Genomic DNA, 20,222 nt, shown 5'->3' on the forward strand with positions numbered 1-20,222 from the left:
GCCCGGGAGCCCCGAGTCCGCCGAGCCGCCGCGCCCCGCGCCCTCGGCCCCACCCCGCGCGCTGAGCGCCGCGCAGGCCGCCGAGCGCACCTGGCCTCGGCCACCGCTGGAGCGGCGCGGCGCGGCTGCCCCGGAGGATTGGGTCGCGGCCCACGGCCGGTCCCTTCGCGTCCCGGAGTGCGCCGAACTGGGAGCGGCTTGGCCGTGGCCATGGCCCGGTCCAGGAGGGACTCCGTGTGGAAGTACTGTTGGGGACTTTTGATGGTTTTGTGCAGAACTGCGATCTCCAGATCGATAGTTTTAGAGCCTATCTACTGGAATTCCTCGAACTCCAAGTAAGTGGCGTGTACGGCCCTTCCCTTTTCCCCGTGTCCCCGGCCGGCGCCCCGGGGGTGCGCCGAATGCTCCGGGTGGGAGGAGGCCTCGGAGCCTGGTTTTAGAACCTGGGGGTCCTGGCCTCCACCCGCAACCCCGCCACATTTCTCTAGGTGGGGTCTGGATGGGCTTGAGCGCGCGGGTTCCAAGGGTTCTCTTTCCGGGGCTCCAACCTCAAGCGCCCTAGGGGACGCAAAGCCCTGGAGGTTGGGGTGGCGTTCCGGGAAAGGTGTCTGATGGCGCTATCCAGCCCTCCCTTCTTTCTCGAGGACGGAGGACGTGGTCACGAACCGGGCTAGAGCGCAGGGACTGGCGGGCTCCGGAGACGGGCGAGAGATGCTGCGCTGGGGGGGGGGGGGGGGGGGGGGGCGGGGGGAGGGCGACCGGAGCGGGGGGGCTGGGGAGGTGCAGCGTCCCTTTGGGGAGGGGGGCACTGGGCCCGTGGCGTCCCGGAGTCGGCGGGCCTCCGCGCCCTCGCTAGCCGGGACGCGCGCGGGGACCTCGCTAGATCGGCTGGAGAACTCCGGCGGCCTCTCCTTTCACGTCGGAGCTGGTGGCCTAGCTCCCGCGCGGTCCTCGTAGCTGGCTCAGTTTTAACCAAGCCTTTTGGCCAAGCTAAGGGCCCTCCTCGGTCAACGCCATGGCCAGCACACTTGGGGACTCGGGAGTCTGTTAATTAGAGCTGCTTTTAGCAAAGCACACCGCCGGGAGAAAGCCAGGCCGGATACTAACTTTCAGGTCCGGGCTCCCCGGGTGCGCTCCCAGGGTTAGGAACGTCGCCATCCCTCGGTGTATGCAGCCATGGCCGCGGTAACCGCGTCTGGGTGCTGCCTCTCACCTCATTTTCCAACCGTGGCCAGAAGGCGCCGTGCGGAATTCTGGACTCAGCCCTAGCCCAGTGTGGAGACGCGGCCGGGCTCTGGCTGGAGGCAGACCTTTCAGATTAGAAGCAAAATCAATGGCCTATTTGGAGTACAGAGTAGAGGTGAACGAACTGTTTTAGAAATTACCTCCTAAGCAAAGAATTGCATCTACTCTCGTGAAAGTGGCAGTAAATTTCAAATTCACCAACATCATTGACCAAACAGGCTCCCCTTGGAAAGGGGAGCAGAATCTACAGCTGTGGATGACCCGAATCAGAGGCCCTTGTTTTAAAGTTACTGTGCCGACCTCTGGTGTGCTCTGATCTGCCGGAGAATTTTTTGTTGCTGTTGTTTTTTTGTTTTTTGACGTAAGGAGTTGTGTTTGCTCTCCTGGCGTGGCATCTTTGCAACCACACGGGATCCAGTGGTGCCAGAAGGCGCCGGGCTGGGACCTTGCGCGGCCGCCGTCGCCGCTCGGACCGGGCCCTGGAGGTGGCTGCTGAGGCTCGCCGCGCCTACAGAGGTCACCCTTCCCTGCCGAATGCGGGCGCCGGGCGCCCCTCCCCCTCCCGGCTGCCTGGCGCTCTCCACTTTGCACTTTCACTCACAGCCTCTCTTTGGGAGGCCGAATCTTCTTTTTGTTGTTGTTGTTCCCTGTCCGGGTTTAATATTTATATTTAAATCTAGCTTAAAGAAATTCTCAGGAACTCATTCCGAGCAACATAAATATCTTTTGTGTTCTTAGTGACCGTTATACCTGGGTGTGCAGTGGGGCGGATTAGAAATACCGACTTGTTTAAAACAAACAAAAAACCCCCAATATTATACATGGCTAGCATGCAGAGCATAATGTCTTCAGTCTGTAGGGTGTTTGGGGAGGGAATGGCGACACACTAATTTAATCTTTAATAGTATAGTTTTGTGAGCTCTGGCCATACATGCATGGAACGGTGCTGGAGGGCCTGCAGTTTGGAGGAGCAAGCTTCCCTGTACCGGGCTGCTGGCCTCCACAGTAAAATGCCTTAGAATTTTCCTGAGGGTGGCTGGAAGCCTTTGGGAAGCATTTGGCTAAATGCTATCTGTGAGAACAGAAAGATTTCTTCCTGAGAGGAATAATACAAAAGAGCTTGTTAGTTTTTAGTGCCTGGGATTGCCTCCCTAGTTCACTTTGCCGGAGAAAAGTTTCTGTGGGTAGGCTGTGGCAGGTAGGTAGGCAGTCAGATGCTTGGGAGCTTCACTTCTCTTTGCATGGACTGTGGGACAGGGCGCTTGTCGTGAAACAGGCGTGGGTAATTAGGTTCGCTTCCTTCAGGGGTCAGCCTCTTTAGCAGGTGGTCTGCCCAGGGAGCAAGCAGCAGCTGTGTGCACACAGAGCCCAGAAGGTCCTCTGTACACTGCAGTCTCCGTAACCACTTTAATCACATTGCCTGCCATTCCATCCTGGAGAGTTTATGTAATAATCAGAAGTTCTGTGTACTCAAAGATTATGCGGCTGCCCTGTTAGATTAGCCACATTGTATCTGTCCAGGCTGGCACTGTTTAGGTCATTTTTCAGCTCTTTTTAAGTTCTGGAAAGAACAGCAAAGCCCGGCGATCATTTCTAATCAACACCGCAGTGGAGCCCCCTCCCAGCCCAGTGTTTTTGCCAAAGTACAGTGGGGTCTGAGCTTGTTGTTGTTGTTGTGCTGAAGAATAATAGTTCCACTTTAGAATTACAGCTCTACACTGGCATAGCATCCTAGAATACATTATACCCTTGAAATTTTTGTTCAAGTACTAATTCATGTCTGGAGATTTTATTCGAGTATTTTACATACTAGTTACTTTACAAAGCATTATGCTTTTCCTATGTATTTTTTTTTCCACACAAAATACTGGATTCCTGAAATTGACTGACTTGATGCCAAAGAATGGCTGGATAATATCCAGATAACCTGTAACACACAGGCCTCTCCCTAGTCAGGCTCTGAATAAATACGGGCCTGTCAAATTGATAAACTAAAGCACAATGGATAGGACTGTTTAAATAACCGTTCAATAACACGAATACGCCAGCCTACCTTCTATTGTGTCTGAAATTCCTATTTTTGTAGATAAACAAATGCAGATTCGGCCTTGATTGAATAGCCCCTTGAACTGTGCTCCACAGTTTGCATTTGGGTTAATCTTGTCGGGTTTAATATAGAGAGAAAAAACACAAAGCACCAAGGTTGGAGTTGTACTGTTTCACATCCACATTCCTCACGTTTTGTCAGAATGATGAACTATAGGTAGCGGCTGTCCTTGTTCCACAGCTGAGCCAGGCAGAGCACAAAGACGGACGTGGCGGCCTTTTCAGATGAGAACCTGGGAGCCTTGTGTCCCAGGACCGGACTCCTTAACCTCAGCAATTATCACTTCCAGCCCCAGAAAGGAGGGCCGCGGCTGAGGTGATTTGCTTCTAAATCTTTGACAAAGCTTAGCTGTTGACACTTGTCCTATCAGTGCAAAGAAATGCAAATGCCCACAATATTCCACTGCAGTTCGGACTCAGTGGCTGGAGCCTGAAGATAGGTGAATTAGCCACCCCAAGGGCCGCCTAAAAGCCACATGTTGGAGCGGGTTCCCCAGTCTGCTGGAGAGCTGGTGGATTTAATCAGCTTTCCTAGAACTCCCTTGCACTTACTGGGGCGGATCCTGTTGCTGAGCCCACAGGATAACCTTAAGACCAGCTTTGGAATCTTCAGCTGAAATTTTTCGGTGCTCCCAGGAGCTTCATCTGACACCTAACTTGGAAGCAGCGTTTCAGAAGACAGTCGCCAAACGGGAGACTTATTCCAGGTCCAAGCCTGACTGCAGGGCAGCGCCATACAAGTGGGAGTGTCAGGGAGCAGGGAATGTAGGCTGTAGACCCTGGGAAGAGAATTGTTCTTTAGGTACAACAGTTCCCTAACATTGTAAAGAAAACTTTATTCTTAAAAATATCCAGTTACAAACTGGACTTCACGAAGCCCCTTCTCTGAAAGATGACTAGAATGTCTCCGGTCCCTGCCTGCCTCTGCTGCTGACATAAAGAACCTGTTTTTCAGGTCACTTACACATCTGTGTAGATTTGCTTATGAGCTCACCCTTTGTTAAAGAGAAGTGTTGGACTGCTTAAAATATTTTGATTAAAATATGCAGATCCTGTAGAACTATGAGCTTGTGGAGAGGAGTTAGCTCTCTGTAGGTAGGGCCCCTCCCCCCTTAAAGGGGCGGATTAGAAGGGGGCCGGGAGGAATGAGAACAGCCGAGCCGAAAAGGAAGGATAGCAAATGAGACGTGTTCGGAACAGCTTGGAAAAACTCCTGTGGCTTCATTGTCTCTATAAAGCCGAAGAATACAAAAGCAAGCAGTCAGCCCTTCTCCCATGATGGGAGACGCAAACCGTTGACATGGCTCCCCTGTTTAACTTGTTTAATTCTCATTTTAAATTCAGCACTATACCAGCCGTGTGAACTCTGAAGATTTCTTTAGTAATCCATTTTGTAGTTCGGAATCAAAAACAAAGTGAAAGGGTCTGACACAATTTGCTTTTATTTTTAGGCAAATCAACGCTGGTCATAGTTAATAAGGGGATTACAACCCAGACTACGTCTTTACAGATGTAAAGTAAATCAGGGGCAGAGCATAAAGAAACTGATCCCTTTTGATTGAAGTATGGTAAAAAGGCATAGAGAAGCTAGCGGCAGTAATCTGATTGTATGGCAATAAAACCACCATTTTCTGTCTTTCAGATAAAAATAATGTGGTAAATCCATGCAGTTCATAAGATGTAAAGGCAGATAAAGGGGAAGCCATGGCAACATATAGATTAGCTTGATGTTAGAAATGACACGTCCCTGAAAGGGGTGTGGGGCGAAGGCCCTTGCTCCAGGCTATTGGGCATTATGTGAGAGCCACACAGACTTGGGAACCGGGATTAAGAATCATGAACGCTCCACTTGTGGTCCGGGGTGGCTGAAGCCGAGAAGGAATTGTACAGTTCTTGCTCATTGGTGGGAGATAACATGGCCAAGGTAGCATTCATTGACAGCCTTTTATAGACTGGGATGGAGGCTGATTAAAGCTCGCAGCCCGCTGCAGTCCCTCGGGCCTGGAAGCTTTTCCCGCTTAACTCCTGGCCTGACGGCGGCCATTCTGTAGGATTAACTGCCCTTCGCCGCCCTGGCCTTCATCTATTTGCGCTTCAGGCAGAGACCTGCTGGGCAGCAACAGAGACCAGAGGGGCATAGGTAGGGCTTGAATTATCTGAAAAGAAAACAGAGGCCTTTTGATTTCAGGGACTCCCCCACCCCTTCTTAGCCTCTTAGCATTGCTGTAGAAGAGAGAAAGGAAAGTTTGGGCCGATGGCCCTTACCTGGGACTCCAGCTCTTCTGTGGGGTTGGTCTTTTCTTCCCTGGGGAAATTTAAGAAAAAGAAAAAATAACAGGTGACAGTATTAAAAGGGGTGGAATTTAGTTTAATGCAGATAATCCGTCTAATATGTCAAAACTAGAGAGCCTTGCATTTCCAGAGGTTCCTGGCTTTCCTGACCACTGGGTCTGGTAATCTTTGAGCTGGATGGGATGAGCTCCCTGGTGGAAATGACAGGATTGTAAAAGTGATTGAGCTGACAGAAACAGAGACTCTTGGTGGTGTTGGCCCTCTGTCCCTTGGCCTTGTGAGGGAATTGAACTTTAGTGCTTCCACTTTCCATTCTTGTCACTGAACAGCGTGAGCCACTGACTGGGTGTGGGTCAGGTACAGAGGCCCTGACAACCACAATCGGTTCACACCACCAGAAAGGAAATATTTGCTTTACTGTCATCTTTTGACGTTTTGGACAAGGGGCTTTCTTCTAGGAGTGAGTCTTGGAGATGATTTACACATGGGGTCTGGGGACTGTTCCACGGGAACATGAGGGCGTCTAGACAGAAGCCCTCTTCTAAACCTGCTTCTGCACACAGGACAAGACCGCCACTAAACCTTAACTATTCTTTTTAGACCCATTTTGTTGACTTTTCCTTGTCCCCATGCTGGATCATAGTTCGGGACTGTGGATAGCCTCCTTTCGTGGTCCGTTTTTCTCACCGCTGTGAGAACTCTGAGAGACATCACTGTTGCGTTTCCGAGCCCAAACGCCTGCCACTTTGTGCTTTCCTCTCCATCTCAATTCTGAATCTATACCAAAAGATCCGCTCATTTGTCGAGATTCATCAAAGAGGAGGGACACCCCTAATTTACAAGCTGGTCACATCCTAGCACCTTTCATTCTCCATTTGACAATGATTGCTAATGGCCCATTCAGCTAAAGTATTTGCTTGTTAGCAGGGAACAGAGAATGATAAATGTCCAGCAAGCTTGCCGCCTCCTTCAGCTTTTCACACGCAGACTGGCGCATATTTATGGCAGGCAAATGACAAAGGGAGATGCTGAATGCCTTGGCCTGAAGCTTTCCGTTAGGAACAGGGTTAAAGTGATTAAAGAGCTATGCTGGAGAGCCAGCCCCGCATCTGTTTACCAACTGTCCAGGCGTGAGCTCTTCACTGCTTTCTGGGCCCTCCATTCTGTGGTGCATACCTGTGTGATATGTTTTAAAAGTCTGCTCTGTAAGGAGGGGCCCGGAGAAGTACTGAGGAAGTGGTGACGTGCTGTGGGTGACCAGTGTTCCCAACATAGCAGCATTCCAAGATTTGCGCCATGGAGTCAGTGGGGGCCCATTCAAATATTCCCTCCCATGCACAAATTCAGGTATGTAATTCTAGTGTACAGTAGTCTGGGTCTGTGATACATCCTTGCTGATTTCAAAATTTAAAACCATCGTGGGAAAAAGCTCTCTTACAGAGAAACCAGGCTCTTTCTGCCTGGAGTAGTCCTCTAAACGACTGGAGGAGCAAACAGGTGCTACTGAAGAAGGTAGAGTTCATACCTTCCATCCTCTGCAGTCAGAGCGGAGAAGAGTTGGAAATACCCAGGCAGACTTTTCCAGCGCTGTGGATGAGCCACTGGTGAGCTACACTTTCAGAAGAGAGTTTGTTTGTTTGTTTGTTTGTTGTTTTAAACCGGTATTATTAATAGATTCTGCCCAGAATGATTTTTAAAATCCTGTGTGTTTTCTCCTAAAATTCAGTTGTGTCTAACTTTAACCACAGTACTGATGGTGCTTCTCCAACTCTGTAGTCCCTACCCCACCAAGACCTTTCCTGGACACTCAGCTAGGCTCAGCGCATCTGTGCTGAAGGGGAGTGATGAGGTGTGTGTGCTGCGGGGCAGCTTGTGGCTGGGCTGGTCCCTCAGCTCTGTATGTATGAGTTTCTTTCCTTCAGAGGCAAAGATGTCTTTGAGATGACCTCTTCCATCTGCTCATGGGACACACATGAGCCCGAGGCTCAGTGTGGTTGTTCACAGCGCCAGAATGAGCCCTTCTTCAGTCCTTGCCTTTTTCCCTACTTAAGGGGAAAAGTTCAGCCTCAGTCAGCACTGCCTAATGATTGATTGGAGCAGGGTAAATCAGGTAAATCTCCAATCCAAAATGTATCTAGCTAAAGAAGTTAGAAAATGCCATTTTCCACTTAACATTTTCCAAATACTTTTAAGTATTTGGATACTTTTAGGTTTCAAACAAGCTCTTGTAGGCCTTTAGTCTCCTCTTTCTGTGAGAAACAGATCATTAGGAAGGAGGAGGATTCCTCTAGTTGCATTATCTTCTGTTTGATGCAGACCAAACAGTCTCTTTCCAGCCTTCATTGCAATCCTACAGGCCTGGCAGTGAACTCCAGGGGTCTGTGTAGAACACAGGCAGCTTCCTGGCTTGCTCAAGTGTTCACCTCCCTCAGATCTAGGCAAGGGTAGACATTGCCTCATTTCAACAGTTAACTCACTTCTGATCCTGTGGGCATCCAGTATTTGTGGGATAGGCAGGCACAGCCCAGGTTTATGCTGTTGGCTGCCTTTGTTTTTACTACCTGCTGTCAGGTCTGGGATCCATCTTCCAGATCCAATGCTTCTGAACTCAGGGGTATCAAAGTTGCCTTCGGGGCTTGTGAACTGGTTTCTGGACTCACCCTAGAGTTTCTGATTCTGGAGGCCTAAGGTGGGGCTGGGGGACACACACTTTAGCAAGCTCCCGGATGTTTCCAGCTGTTGCTGGTGGGAAACCATATTTGGAGAACTGTTGCCTTGGGTCAGCCTTTTGTGGAATAGAATCTAGCAATCTTACTATGTTCAAAGGCTGCTTAGGACCCCTGAGGAAGTTTGGCCTTTGCCTTGACTTCTGTTCTTCCTTTTCAAAGTCACAACGGCAGACAACAATTGGCAGTGGTAACTTGATTAATTCATTACATAAGTGTTGATTAATTGCCAGGTCCATTACTCTGAGAATAAAACCATGGCAGAAAAATAAATCTCTTTCCTTGATATATTTTTTGTTTTGGATTTTGTTTTCTTGAGACAGGGTTTCTCGGTGTAACTTACTCTGTAGACTAGGCTGGCCTTTAACTCAGAGATCCTCCTGCCTCTGCCTCCTGGTGCAGGGATTAAAGACGTGTGCTACGGTCATTCTTTCTTTGAATTTTGAATGCCAAGTAGAAACAAATATTCCATGCTGGGATACCATGCATTGTATGTAGAGGGAGGGGACAGGGAAAGAACAAAAGTGGCCAGTTCTGGGTGGGAGAGAGGTCCAGGTGAGAAGAAACCTGAGTTTTTAAAGACAGCAGCGTCTCTTATCGAAGTCATGGTGGACGGCTGAGAGGCAGTATGTGTTAGAGCCAGAGTGTTCTTGTTTCAACCTAGAATAGTGTCTATCGTGTGTTCTATGCCTCTCAACGGCTGGAGCCCAGAGTCAAACAAACGCTGTGAGAAAACAGTTCATTGATTCCAGCAGTCTTTCTGATGTGGAGACTATCAATACCCATTGTTTTAAAAGTGAGCGTCATCTCAGGCAGGTCAGGTAATTGATTTCACCGGGATGGTGGCTGGGCTTGCTCAAGAGCACCGGCTTCGGAGTTCACCTGTGTGAGCCAATCCTTGCTTAGCCATTTATTCGCTGTGCAGTTTAGAACAGTGTCCTTCATTGTTGCCCATTTGTCCAGGTTTAAATTAAAGACAGTCATGCAGTAGTACTGAGTGAGAGTAATAAAAGAGTAGGCGGGATTAAATGTGTGTTAAGCACCTAGTTCTGAGCTTGCCACAACAAACCAGTAAGCGTCAGCTACTGTTAATAAAATTCATTGCATGTCGACTGAGCACTCTGTACATACAAAGAAAAAAGTGGAAGCACCTGGCTACTGAAGGCTAGCACTGAGTGTTGATGTTTGGTTTTGCTTGCTTGTCATTTTTACTGGTTCTTCAAGACTTTCTAGCCCACGAAGGACCTTTTGGTTCTGCACCCTCTCTCTCTGCTTCCCCCACCAGTTCATTCTTAGAACACGAGTGTGTGAACAAGCCCTGGACACTCCTGGTCAACTGTTTACCTGTGTCCTGGGAGCGGTCTCTGTGTAAACCCACTGTGTGCATTCTAGGAAAATGTCTGTCCTTGAGTGAGTACATGAATCCATCCTGGATTCAGGGATGGGCAGTGTGGTCTTTTTTGCACTTAGAACTGTCACTTCTGTTGGGTCCTATTTTATATAACGGCAGTTGTATCCAGCACGGACACATACCAGCCGCTGCTCCAAGCACTGGGCACATGCTCGCTCATTAAACATCCTTGCAGCCACCAATGGGAAATATTCCCACTATCCCTTTAGTACTAGTGGGGGAAGCTGGAGCCAAATTGGTTAACTGAGTTACCCAGGGTCCTAGGCAGCTAAGGTGTGGATTTCAACTGAGATGTAGATTTGCTGTCATTATCTGGCTGTTGAGTTCTCCTATGCTGTCATGAGAAGTTGGCTGTGGGTAACTTAAGTGCATCTTTGCTCAAAGCAGTCCACACAAGGTAGAGAAAAGAGAAGTGTTGAACGTGATCTTCCACTGTTCGTTTGAACGTTGAGTAACTCTCTTTTATGCTGGAATTCTGCTCTAAAGGGACCCTTTGAAGCTCAGACCTAGCAGGGTCACACCTCTGGAACAGAGTCGTCATCAGCTTGTCTGAAGGGTGACTAGGCAGTTTTTATGGCATGTAATATCAATGCATTTATTGTGTGTGACTCCTTTGACTATCAACATTTTCCTTTTAAGAATTTAAGTGATTGGTCACTTGCCCCTGGGGGAAAGTCGGTCTTCCAGGGTCACCTCCAGTTTGCTGCTGAGTATGTGTTGAGCTAAAGAGATAGTATGACATCTTTTTTAGAGTCTAGTCACAATTAAATGCCATTTTATTTTGGATTTTGGGAGCTGTGCCAGCTTCCAGCTTGTCAGAGCTGAGAAGACTCAAATCAAGTCCAGGCCTATTTCTACAGCAAACGGGGAGTCTGGCTTCTCGCCTGTGGATTCATTCACTTCAGCCCATCTGGCTTTTGATGTTCTGCAAGTTTGGAGCAGTTTGTTTAAGGGAGCCAGGCAGTGAATATTGGTGGGCCTGGGGTTCTCTGCACTTCACCGTGTGGCCCCTGGCTTTGCGTCTTCTTCAATCCCAGTCTGCACACCGCAGAACAAACTACCAGACAGAGCAATCGAGTCTTCACCTCTCTTAGAGCTGAGGCTGGAAGGCGCCTGGCATGGTGTCCTCTCAGCTCCTCCTTGCCTGGGACTCTCCTTCAGTGCCAGCCTGCTGGAGTGACTCCCGACTGTTCTGTGTTTGGGCCGGGGAAGAGAGGTATAGCAAAGCACCATTCGCTCGCATTTCCATCATGTGACTTGGCTCAATCTGTGCCAGTTCCACTCCTCATTCCTGGTGGAGGCAGTTTGTTAATAGGTTTTTCTTCCCCTCTCTTCCTCCCCTTCTCCACTGGCCATGACAGAGCCAGATGACTCCTACCACACACACCCTAGAGACCTTCGTCTGACCCCTCCCCTGGAGCCTTGGAGGAGGAAATGCTGGGAAGCTGCCATTTAAGGGGCTTGTAAAGCTTTGCACACAGCCTTGTGAACTCTTGTTGCTAGGCTTATTAAGCTCGCCTGTCAAGGAGACTCCCTCTCAGGCCCACAAAGCTGAGAGTCGTGGTCCCTTCTGTCTGTCTGTCTGGGCTTATTCCTACTTGTGTTGCAGAGTCCCCTGTCTGAGTGCTGATATGTAGGGGAAGAGACGAGGCAGACACATGGTGGAAGAGTTTCTGTTTACTGGACACCTCAGCAAAGTGTGGGCTTTGTCTCAGACAAGAGTGAATTGCTTTCCACAAAGACTTTGAAATGAAGAAAGAAATGCATGATGGTGGGGATGTGAGGGGTTGAGGGCTGAAGGGACGGTGTGCAGGGCTACCTACTCCAGGGTGCCTTGTCTTGGGGTGATGAGGAGGCAAACCATCCATTCCTCCTTAAATTTACATGTGCCTTTCATCCCTGTGACTTCATCACTCAGGTAAATGAGCAAATGGCTCTGAAACAAGAGAGAAGCAGCTGGTGGTGCCCTTTGGACCTTTTCTCTATGAGAGCCATCTTTCTCTGGAGCCTGGCCTATAAATAACATGGGTTCCACCTTCCTTTATAGAGTCTTGCTAAAAGCACAGCTGGGAACATGGCCGTACAGGTGCTAACAAACTACAGTTGGGAAAGAAGGTTGCAATGCCTCTTGCCACTGGGGTTAGGAAATCCCAGTTTCAGTCCTGGAGCTGGCCTGGTTGGCTTGCCAGCAGGCAGTCTGGCATGCCCCCTCACTTCTCTTCCCTGCTCACCACACGCCCTCAGCCCTCCAGCTTCACGCTCTAGCCTTGGCAGGCCGCAGAACTTGGTGAATATTTTTCCTTCTCAGTGAAGGGGTGGGGGGGGGGTGTAGAATAGGCAGAGAATGTCCTTTGGTCAATTACATAAACGGAGACCTGCTTTTGTTCCTAATTCCATCGCAGATTTAAATAGCGTCTGTTAACTTGTGAAAGAAAAACAAAAACAACTGTGGCGTCTGCATCTCCCAGCTGAAGTCTGACTTGAAGATGACTAATAGAGACTAAGTTTCCACCTCGGCCTGTGACAGGTGTGCCCCTCTGTGGAGAGAGGGCGTCCCGACAGTGAAAAGCATTGCATAGATAAAACGGAAATAAATACTTGAAGTTTTTTCCTGGGAGGGGGAAAAAAGCAGTTTAAACTGTGAGAATATCATCTTTGAGCATTACAAAAGGAAGTTTACTTTGGTTACCAATGGTTTTTTTTTTTTTTTTTTTTTTAGCGTCATATCACAGATAAAAAAAAAAACAAGATTAACATCAAAAGGCATCAGTTTTCATGCAGCAGTTCAGCAATGTAAGCTGTGAAATGTAACCTCATTTTGACTTGTTTGATAATTGAAGGAAGACATGGGGAAAGGATGAGTTTGAAGGAAGTGTCCCCTGTGGCTTGTCTGTGGAGTGCAGGTTGAGGTCATGGGGCCAGGAGAAGGAATGCTCTTGCCTTCTCAGCTGGGTCAGCCCCTTTCCCTCATGCTCAGCTCGGCTCCTCACCTGGCGGAGTTGCTCAACTGGTTCTTGGGGCTGCAAGCTCTCCAGGCGCTTGGGTTTCTGCTCTTCTCGTCTTTCGGCTGTTGAAAAGGTTTGGCTTGTGGTTGGTGCAGAGTTTGAGATGCACAGCCCTCCCCTCGCCGTCTCGCGTTTGGAACACTTTAATGGTGCCCAATTGTGCAGCCTGCGTTTAGGCCCCTTTTCTTATCCTTGAATAAATCGGGTTCAAGTTGCACAGAGTATTTGTTTTAGAAAAAACGAAAGAAAGGGGCACCTGTGAAAGCAGGCCACTGTTCCAAGACACACACACATTCGAATTAAAGCAGAAAATGTCAGTTAAAGCCTCCAATTACTACCTGCTTCTTGGAGGTTTGAAGCCACTAAGAAGATAGGGTGTGCTTGCTAGAAGTTTCAGGGTAATTACTTGCTACTCTAAGCATGGTATCTGGTAACCTAGTTCTGTGTGAACCTGACACCTTATAGCTCCCTACACCCCACTCTTTCCCTGGTTTCAGAATAAGCCTGTGTAGAAACTTGTTCTGATGTTAAAGTGCCAAAGGGGGCAGTAAAGTGCTATTCACTAGAAAGGGGAAAATGTTTCTTGAGAATTTCTTCTGGAAGCTATTGCAGCTTCTTTCTTGGGTGTTACTTTTTTACTTATTCATCTTCTAACAAGCCCTTCTGTTCGGGACACTTCTAGAGCAGCTGATGAAGCTACAGCAGCTCCTAGCAGTAAATGGAAGTATACAAGACTGGATATTCCGCCTCTTCATGTCACGTTCACACACTCATGATGCGAAGCCATTCTTGGGAGTATTTACATTTCCAACTGCATGGAACATTCCAGAAAGGAATCTCTGTCTGCTGTGTGCTACTAGCCTAGCTGCAGATGAACAGCACAGGCATTGCAGAGCTGAGGCCACAGACTGATCCTGAGGGGCTTCCCTGCCCACGCCAGCTCACACACTGTTTCTCCTCCTCTGTAGCCTTTACCTCCACATTAGAATAACAATACAAGCATTGTGTGGAGAAGAGTAAGTTTCCCAAAATGTGACAAATTCCAAGTGTTCATGATGCCTCCCTTTGATCCCAGGCTCCTAGTTTAGGAATAATCTAGTGGATTAGTGTGATTTCAGGTTGTTGTTTTTGTTTATTTTTTGTTTTTTTTCTTTCTAGGAGGACCCAGTTTGTAAAGCTAGCCCCTTAAAAATGTCAGCCCACTTCCTGATTTGCTCAGTGATGAAATCTAACTGTATTTATCTCTAATTTTTAATTTGTTTGGATAAATATCTGTTCTATATTTGTGGACTAGGGAACTGGCTAATGTGTAGGCCACAGTGTCACCCTGTGCTTTCTGAGAAAGTTAAAATACCTATAAGCCTCAAAAACATTTAAAATGCTTTCAAAATCAGAGCTAAGAAAGATAGTTCATAAAAATGGTTGAGGTCTTTATTATTATTATTTTTTTTTATGGAACAAAATTCATTTTCAAAGAACTGGGCAGTTGAAACAGGATTCAGTAATGTCTCCCATCACTGGCACGGAAGGACTCCCAATCCCAAGAGTGTCTATGCTTTATATGACAATGGGACTTATCCAGAATCCTACTTCTACTCCTATGATTCCGACTTTCAGAATGCCCATCGTGTTTGGTAGAATGCGTCCCTGAGCTCTTCTTTCTATCCTTATCTCTGCTCTTTTCTTCTTCTTCCTCCCTCCTGCTTGAGGACTTATGCTCATGCTTGGGTTTCTCTTTCTTTGGTTCCCACTCAGGGTTCTCTGCTCTACCCTGGAAGGAAATCCTGACATCAAAGGAGTCTGAATGATTCCTCTTCACCTCTCTATCATTAGACTTCTGCACTCTCTCTGAGCTCTTGCTGTTGTGCTTCTCTGGGCCATGGTCATCCTTTTCCTTGACTGTCTTGCTTCTGGAGGACAAAGAACAGCATGGCAGCTCTGCTTGTACCTTGCATTCAATCTTCTCTTTTTCTTTCTTTTTCTCTTTTTTGTCTGGGTCTTTTTTGTGCTTTTTTGTGGGTATGACATCTTCATCTTCAGAGCCCTCAGGAGAACTTGATGGAGGTGTATTAGGCCCACAGCCCTTCTCCTGGAGCTCTCTGGTCACATCATCCACATCTTCTGATTCCTGGGGAGCCGGGTAGTATGACACATGGTCCAAACTGATAGTTCTACCTTTGATCTTAATCCCATTGAAATTGTCAACAGCCAGAACTGTGCTCCTCTGATCTTCATAGCACAGGAAACAGAATCTTTTGGATTTCCCAGTCTTAGTGTTTCTCACAAGATTAATGTTGACAATCTCCCCATATTGTGAGAAGACACAGATGATGTCTCCTTCTGTCAATTCATACGGAAGCCCTCCAAGAAAGATCCAGGCGCTGTCCTTGTATTCCGAGTGCCAAGACACCTTTTCTGCCACCCCAAGTTGAACCTCTCGCTCATTCAGTTCGTTGATCAGCTTCACCTTAGTTAAAGGGTTCATAGTTGCACCTTCGCGCTCCTCGCTTGAGCGAGGTCTTTATTTTTGTTGTCTGGACTTTGGTGTTCTGGGGATAAAACCTAGCCTCATACACAATGGGCAGGCACCTGGACACTAAGCTACCTTTTCAGCTCCTTTTGGGCTTTGTATTTTGAAACACGGTCTCAGAGTTGCCAAGCCTCGCCTTGAACTCACTCTGTAGTGTAGACAGGCCTCGGGACTGAGATCCTCTTGCCCCCTGCATGGCTGGGAGTACGGGCCTGCGCCTCCTGGCTCAGCAATTTTTGTTTTTGAAGCTGCACATTTAAAAATCATGGTCAGTCTGCTCACAAGGTCAGTGTTTCCTGATGAGACACCCACAGACACTCAAATGTCACCCTGGGCCCAAACGGTTACAGGTAACTGTCGGTGGCACAGTCGCTTGAGTGTGTTGGTCTCTGTGGTCTGTCCCACGAAGCCACATGGTTTACAGATGTGTCTGTTCTCAGCTGGAGCAAGTCATCTGTACCCTACCAGGTGCTGGCTAACCCAGCAGTGGGTTGTCTTCAAGGAGTGTGTCTAAGTGGGTGTGATGCGGTAGGAATGGTGCGGTGTGCACTCAGATGGTTGTGGTATGGACCTTTCCGTGTGCAGTCTGTGACGGACCAAAATGATGTTGCAAAGTCTGCGATTATGGTTGATGTCACTCCAAGTGGAAGGAAGGTCAGCGTTCTCAGTGGGAGGCACGGTATTCGCTTATGAGTCTGACTGTGCAGTGTTCCTCCACGAGGAGCACTTAGAGGTTTCTGTGGCTGTGACCCGGATGCAGCACCTGCCCTGTGACCTCTGGGGCCACACTTCACAGATGCGTGTACCTGACATAATGCTGCAGAAACAGGAAATAGCTAAATTGGTTTTTCTGTGTGAGTCCTGTTAGGCAACGGCTGACATTTTGTCATCAACAGCTGTTGCTTGCCATTCCTCAGATGCCCTGTCCTGTCTGGAGGGGCTCTCCCTGGCCTAACTCACTAGACACAGAAACCAGCCATTCCTTTGTGCTTACTGTTGCCTTCACAGACAGCATCAGCCAAGTGACTGTGCTGTAACGTCTTGAGGAAACACATGAAGTCATGAGGCAGTGAGGTCCATGATGTGGACACTAAAGGAGGATCAGGGAAAATGGGGCTCTCCCTCAGGAGAGAGAGAGAGATGGAACTTGAGGTCCTCAGCTCACTTGCTCGGAAGTGTCTCATCTCCTGTGGCACAGATCAGGGACAGATCCGGCAACAGATGCCTCCATCTGATCCCAGGCTCCTGGTGTCATGATCTGTGGTGCCTTCAAGCTCCATCACTGTGTTTCCTGTGCATTATATCAGCATTAAAAAAAAGCCTGGCTTTACATGCAGACGTGGGCTTTCTCCTCTGCTCCTCATTAATTCTTCTATGTTCTCGGCTTAACATACCTTAAAGAATATTAAGTCGTGTGATGTTAATAGAGGTTTTTACAATGAGAAGTATGAAGTTGAGATGTCTCATTTAAATTATTAGAGATCAATTTAGACTGCTAAATATTAATGTCTAACGTAGCTCATTAGAGTTACTCAAAGTATGCTGTGTAAAACATTTCGTTAGAGTCTAGTTTGGCAAAGGACTTTTCGAACTTGAGTTAGATCAATAGGCAACCCACAGGTAAAAATAGATTCTGGCATCAAATCATTTTACATCAGGCCTCTGGCTTTAGAAACCCTCCTTCAGAGTTGCCTGTTTTATCCTAGTTCCATTCTCTCTCTCTCTCTCTCTCTCTCTCTCTCTCTGAGTCAAAGTCATGGAATCTATCGTTTGCTTGGAAATGATTCACTGGGGAAAACCAGAGGAGGGTGTGTCTGCCCAGTGTTCCCCATGGGTCCTCAGGGACTCCCCAGGGAAAGTAAATGGACTTGGGAGTCGGTGCCCAGACTGCCCTGGGTGCTGAGTGCTCCTAGCAGGCCAACAGCCGACTGCTGGTGCTCAGTAGCCAGCACCGAGACGGAGAGCCTGCCTCTGTCCTCCTGGGTAGGCCAGTGACATTGTCCGGGTCCTTGAATGCCCACTCCTGTCCTTGAACATGGGCCTCCACTAGCAATTTATCATCGGCCGGTTGTTGTCACATTTTAGACATTTCCTCGTGGCCGTCCCCTCGTCCATCTGTTCTCACTGAGTTTGCCAGATAGTCTAGGTGCAGATGTGTGTGAGGTGTGTATAAGATCTGACGTATTAGCCCCTCTCAAAAAACATCTTCAAAGGTAGAGTTCTGTTTCCTGGGTCGTTTATAATAGGGTTTATAGCCTCTCCTAGGGCAAGGGATGGTTGCCAGGTGGCCACCTCAGAAGGCCCTGGTGGCCCGACTGTGTACGCAGGGCAGGGCAGGCAGCTAGGTTTCTTCAGCTCTGTGGAGTTCTTGCAAGGCTGAGTGTATATTGATTTTCTCTCCATTCCCCTTAACTTCATAACTTATCTACGAAAAGCTTCATTTAGAAAAGCATGTATTTCACAAAACCAGATTTAGATACCAATATGACTCAGCAGGAACAGAGAAGGGCTTTACCTGTACTTCTACAAGCTGTTTGCCTGTGGCTTAGACTCTGGGGTAAGAGGTGCAGGAAGCAAGGCTCAGCTCTGCTTCAGGCTGCTCGTGGTTGGTTTTGCGATTTTCGGCCCTGGATGCAAATGGTAGCTGCCTTGTGCTTCAAGCAAGTGTGTGTGTGTGTGTGTGTGTGTTTTTTTTTTTTGGGGGGGGGGTTTGAAAGCTGTGGAGACCCGGACAGCCAGGGTCAGAAACTACTGTGGATAGTCAGTGGAAGAAACACTTGGAAGAGCAACTTTTCAGAGGCAAAGGTACAAGTTCTGTTTCGATGTTACCGTTTCGTTCTTCATTGAAGCTTTAAGAGCAGTAGGTTTGGCCCGAACCACACATCATATACATGAAGTAAAAATGTGAGGTTCCAGCCCTCCAGGTGTGCATTCACAGGTTCCCATGATGCTTCATCATCAAAGTGTGAAACCTGAATTAAAAGTAAACATCAGGGCTGATTTGCAAGATGAATCAGAAACGCATTAAATTAGTTATGTGATTGGTTTCTGCTGAAAATATTTTCAAAACCACAGCAATTCCTGAGGCCACCCTGGCAGATGCGCCCTATGCTCCTGACCTCAGCTCATTAGCACCAGGCTTGGGACTGGGACTGGTGACCTGGTGGCTGAAGTGACTGTTGGGACTTATCTGAGTAGAGGGAGCCAGCTGGGGTGCCTTGGTTACGCAGTGAGAGAGAGCAATCCTTACAGAGACCTTGGGAGAAGTTTGAAGGAAGAGAGAACTTAATGAGACAGACTTCAGACATAAGGGATGTTATGGCACGGGAGGAGGAGTGTCTCTAAGGCTTTCAGGTCAGGTGGGCCTGGTGGGCCGCCCATAAGGGACTGAATGGGTAGATGAGGTGTCCCTCGGTTAGAATGAGCCCTGGCTCTGGAGGCCTGGAAACTACTGCCTCTCACTGTAGGTGACAGGACTGGCCTGAGGGACAGGCTTCTGCTTTTCTATAGGGGATGTGTACCAAGCCTTGCTAGTACTTCCATGGTGCCCACTGTGCCAGCCACACCAAGTACAAAAGCCAATAGTTTCAGGAGGGAAAAGTGTGAAGATGGATGGAAACCTCAGGTAGGAATTAGCCCACATATTTGCCTGTCGGTTTCGGTAAGCCTTAACGATGTTTTTTAAAGGCCTAGGACTAGGCATAAGAGAAGGAGAATCAGGATGGTGAACAATTTAATGTTCCTGGAATTAGCATAGTACCTCTTGACCCCTCCTTGTCCTGCTGAAGCCACAGGACACTCCAGAATCACTTTGGGGAGAGAAAGGAATGAGTAATGTTCAGACCTCATGGAACTGAGTTGTGTTTTATCCAGCAAGAAGAAACTGCCTAGAGGGAACGGGTTGTAAAGGTTCCCTTGGGGAGCCCTTTAGTCCCTAAGGTTGTGTTTTTACATTCTCCTGAGAACTGTAAAAAAAGGCCAAAGAGGCCTCAGTAACCGTCTCAGTTCACCAGAAGTTCTAGCGAGTTCCTCAGCAGCGTACACGTGGATGTTTTACGTTGTCACCATTTTATACATTCATGTTGGGTTCTGCTTCACAGAAGGATTTCATTCCAAACGGACCATGTTCACCACTTTAAAAAGGTGCTCTTTCATGTTCCCAGGGGGGCTATGTGCATGTGAGTCGTACTGTACAGGTCGGGGGTGGCCACCATGCAGGCCCCTGGGATTGGACCCAAGTCATAGGCTTACTTACAAGTACCTTTATCCACTGAGCCGTCTTCCCTATTCCATGTTTGTTTTTAAGTGAGTGAACAGTAAATATCACATGTTCTTGCTAGAGGGACTAATTTAATTAAACAAACAACAATAAAAAACAACTAGCATCAGCGGACTCCCTTGACTTGGAGGCTGTATGACACCACCCAGAAAGTAACAAGCAACCTTGTGTATATGCATTTGTGCGTGTGCACAATCAAGAACCTTGAAGACATTTTAGTGAATCCAGGTATGGTAGCACATGCCTCCAGCACTTGGGAGGCAGAGGCAGGTGGATCTCTGAGTTCCAGGCCAGCCTGGTCTACAGAGTGGGTAAGTTCCAGGAAAGCCAGGACTACACAGAGAAACCCTGTCTTGAAAAACAAAAAATAAACAAATGAAGGTTCAGGAAGTTGTTGTTGCTGCCATTATTATTATTATTATTATTAGTTTTTGGAGACAGAGTTTCTCTGTGTTTCTCTCGCTGTCCTGGAATAATATAGATCTGCCTGCCTCTGCCTCACTAGTGCTCTGATAAAAGGCATGTGCAGCCACTGTTTTTTGTACAGTGGGACATGGAGGGAGGGAGCAGAGCATGGGTAAGACAAAGATATATTGTATACATGTGCAAAATAAAAAAATTAAAGTAT

The 20,222-nt window shown here is 47.9% G+C and overlaps 2 protein-coding genes across 2 annotated transcripts in view; one reads left to right on the forward strand and one right to left on the reverse strand.

Annotated features, from left to right (window-relative positions):
- Positions 1-41: 41 nt before the first annotated feature.
- Positions 42-20,222, forward strand: part of Efnb2 (ephrin B2) — a 42,281-nt gene continuing 22,100 nt past the window's right edge. Inside the window, exon 1 of the mRNA XM_055608479.1 lies at positions 42-335. Coding sequence (XP_055464454.1) covers positions 211-335 — 125 coding nt within the window. The 5' untranslated portion in view covers positions 42-210. The remainder of the gene's footprint in view (positions 336-20,222) is intronic.
- Positions 14,243-15,288, reverse strand: LOC129677852 (RNA-binding motif protein, X-linked 2-like). Its single transcript, XM_055608478.1, has one exon. It carries the CDS (start codon positions 15,268-15,270, stop codon positions 14,284-14,286), a length of 987 nt encoding a protein of 328 aa, XP_055464453.1. The 5' UTR covers positions 15,271-15,288; the 3' UTR covers positions 14,243-14,283.

The sequence above is a fragment of the Psammomys obesus genome, unplaced genomic scaffold (assembly GCF_907164565.1).
Source record: "Psammomys obesus unplaced genomic scaffold, mPsaObe1.curated_primary_1811, whole genome shotgun sequence".
Lineage (NCBI taxonomy): Eukaryota > Metazoa > Chordata > Mammalia > Rodentia > Muridae > Psammomys > Psammomys obesus.

What these genes read in the sequence shown, in the direction of transcription:
- LOC129677852 (XM_055608478.1), bottom strand. Translation starts at nt 15,270, where the DNA reads ATGAACCCTTTAACTAAGGTGAAGCTGATCAACGAACTGAATGAGCGA.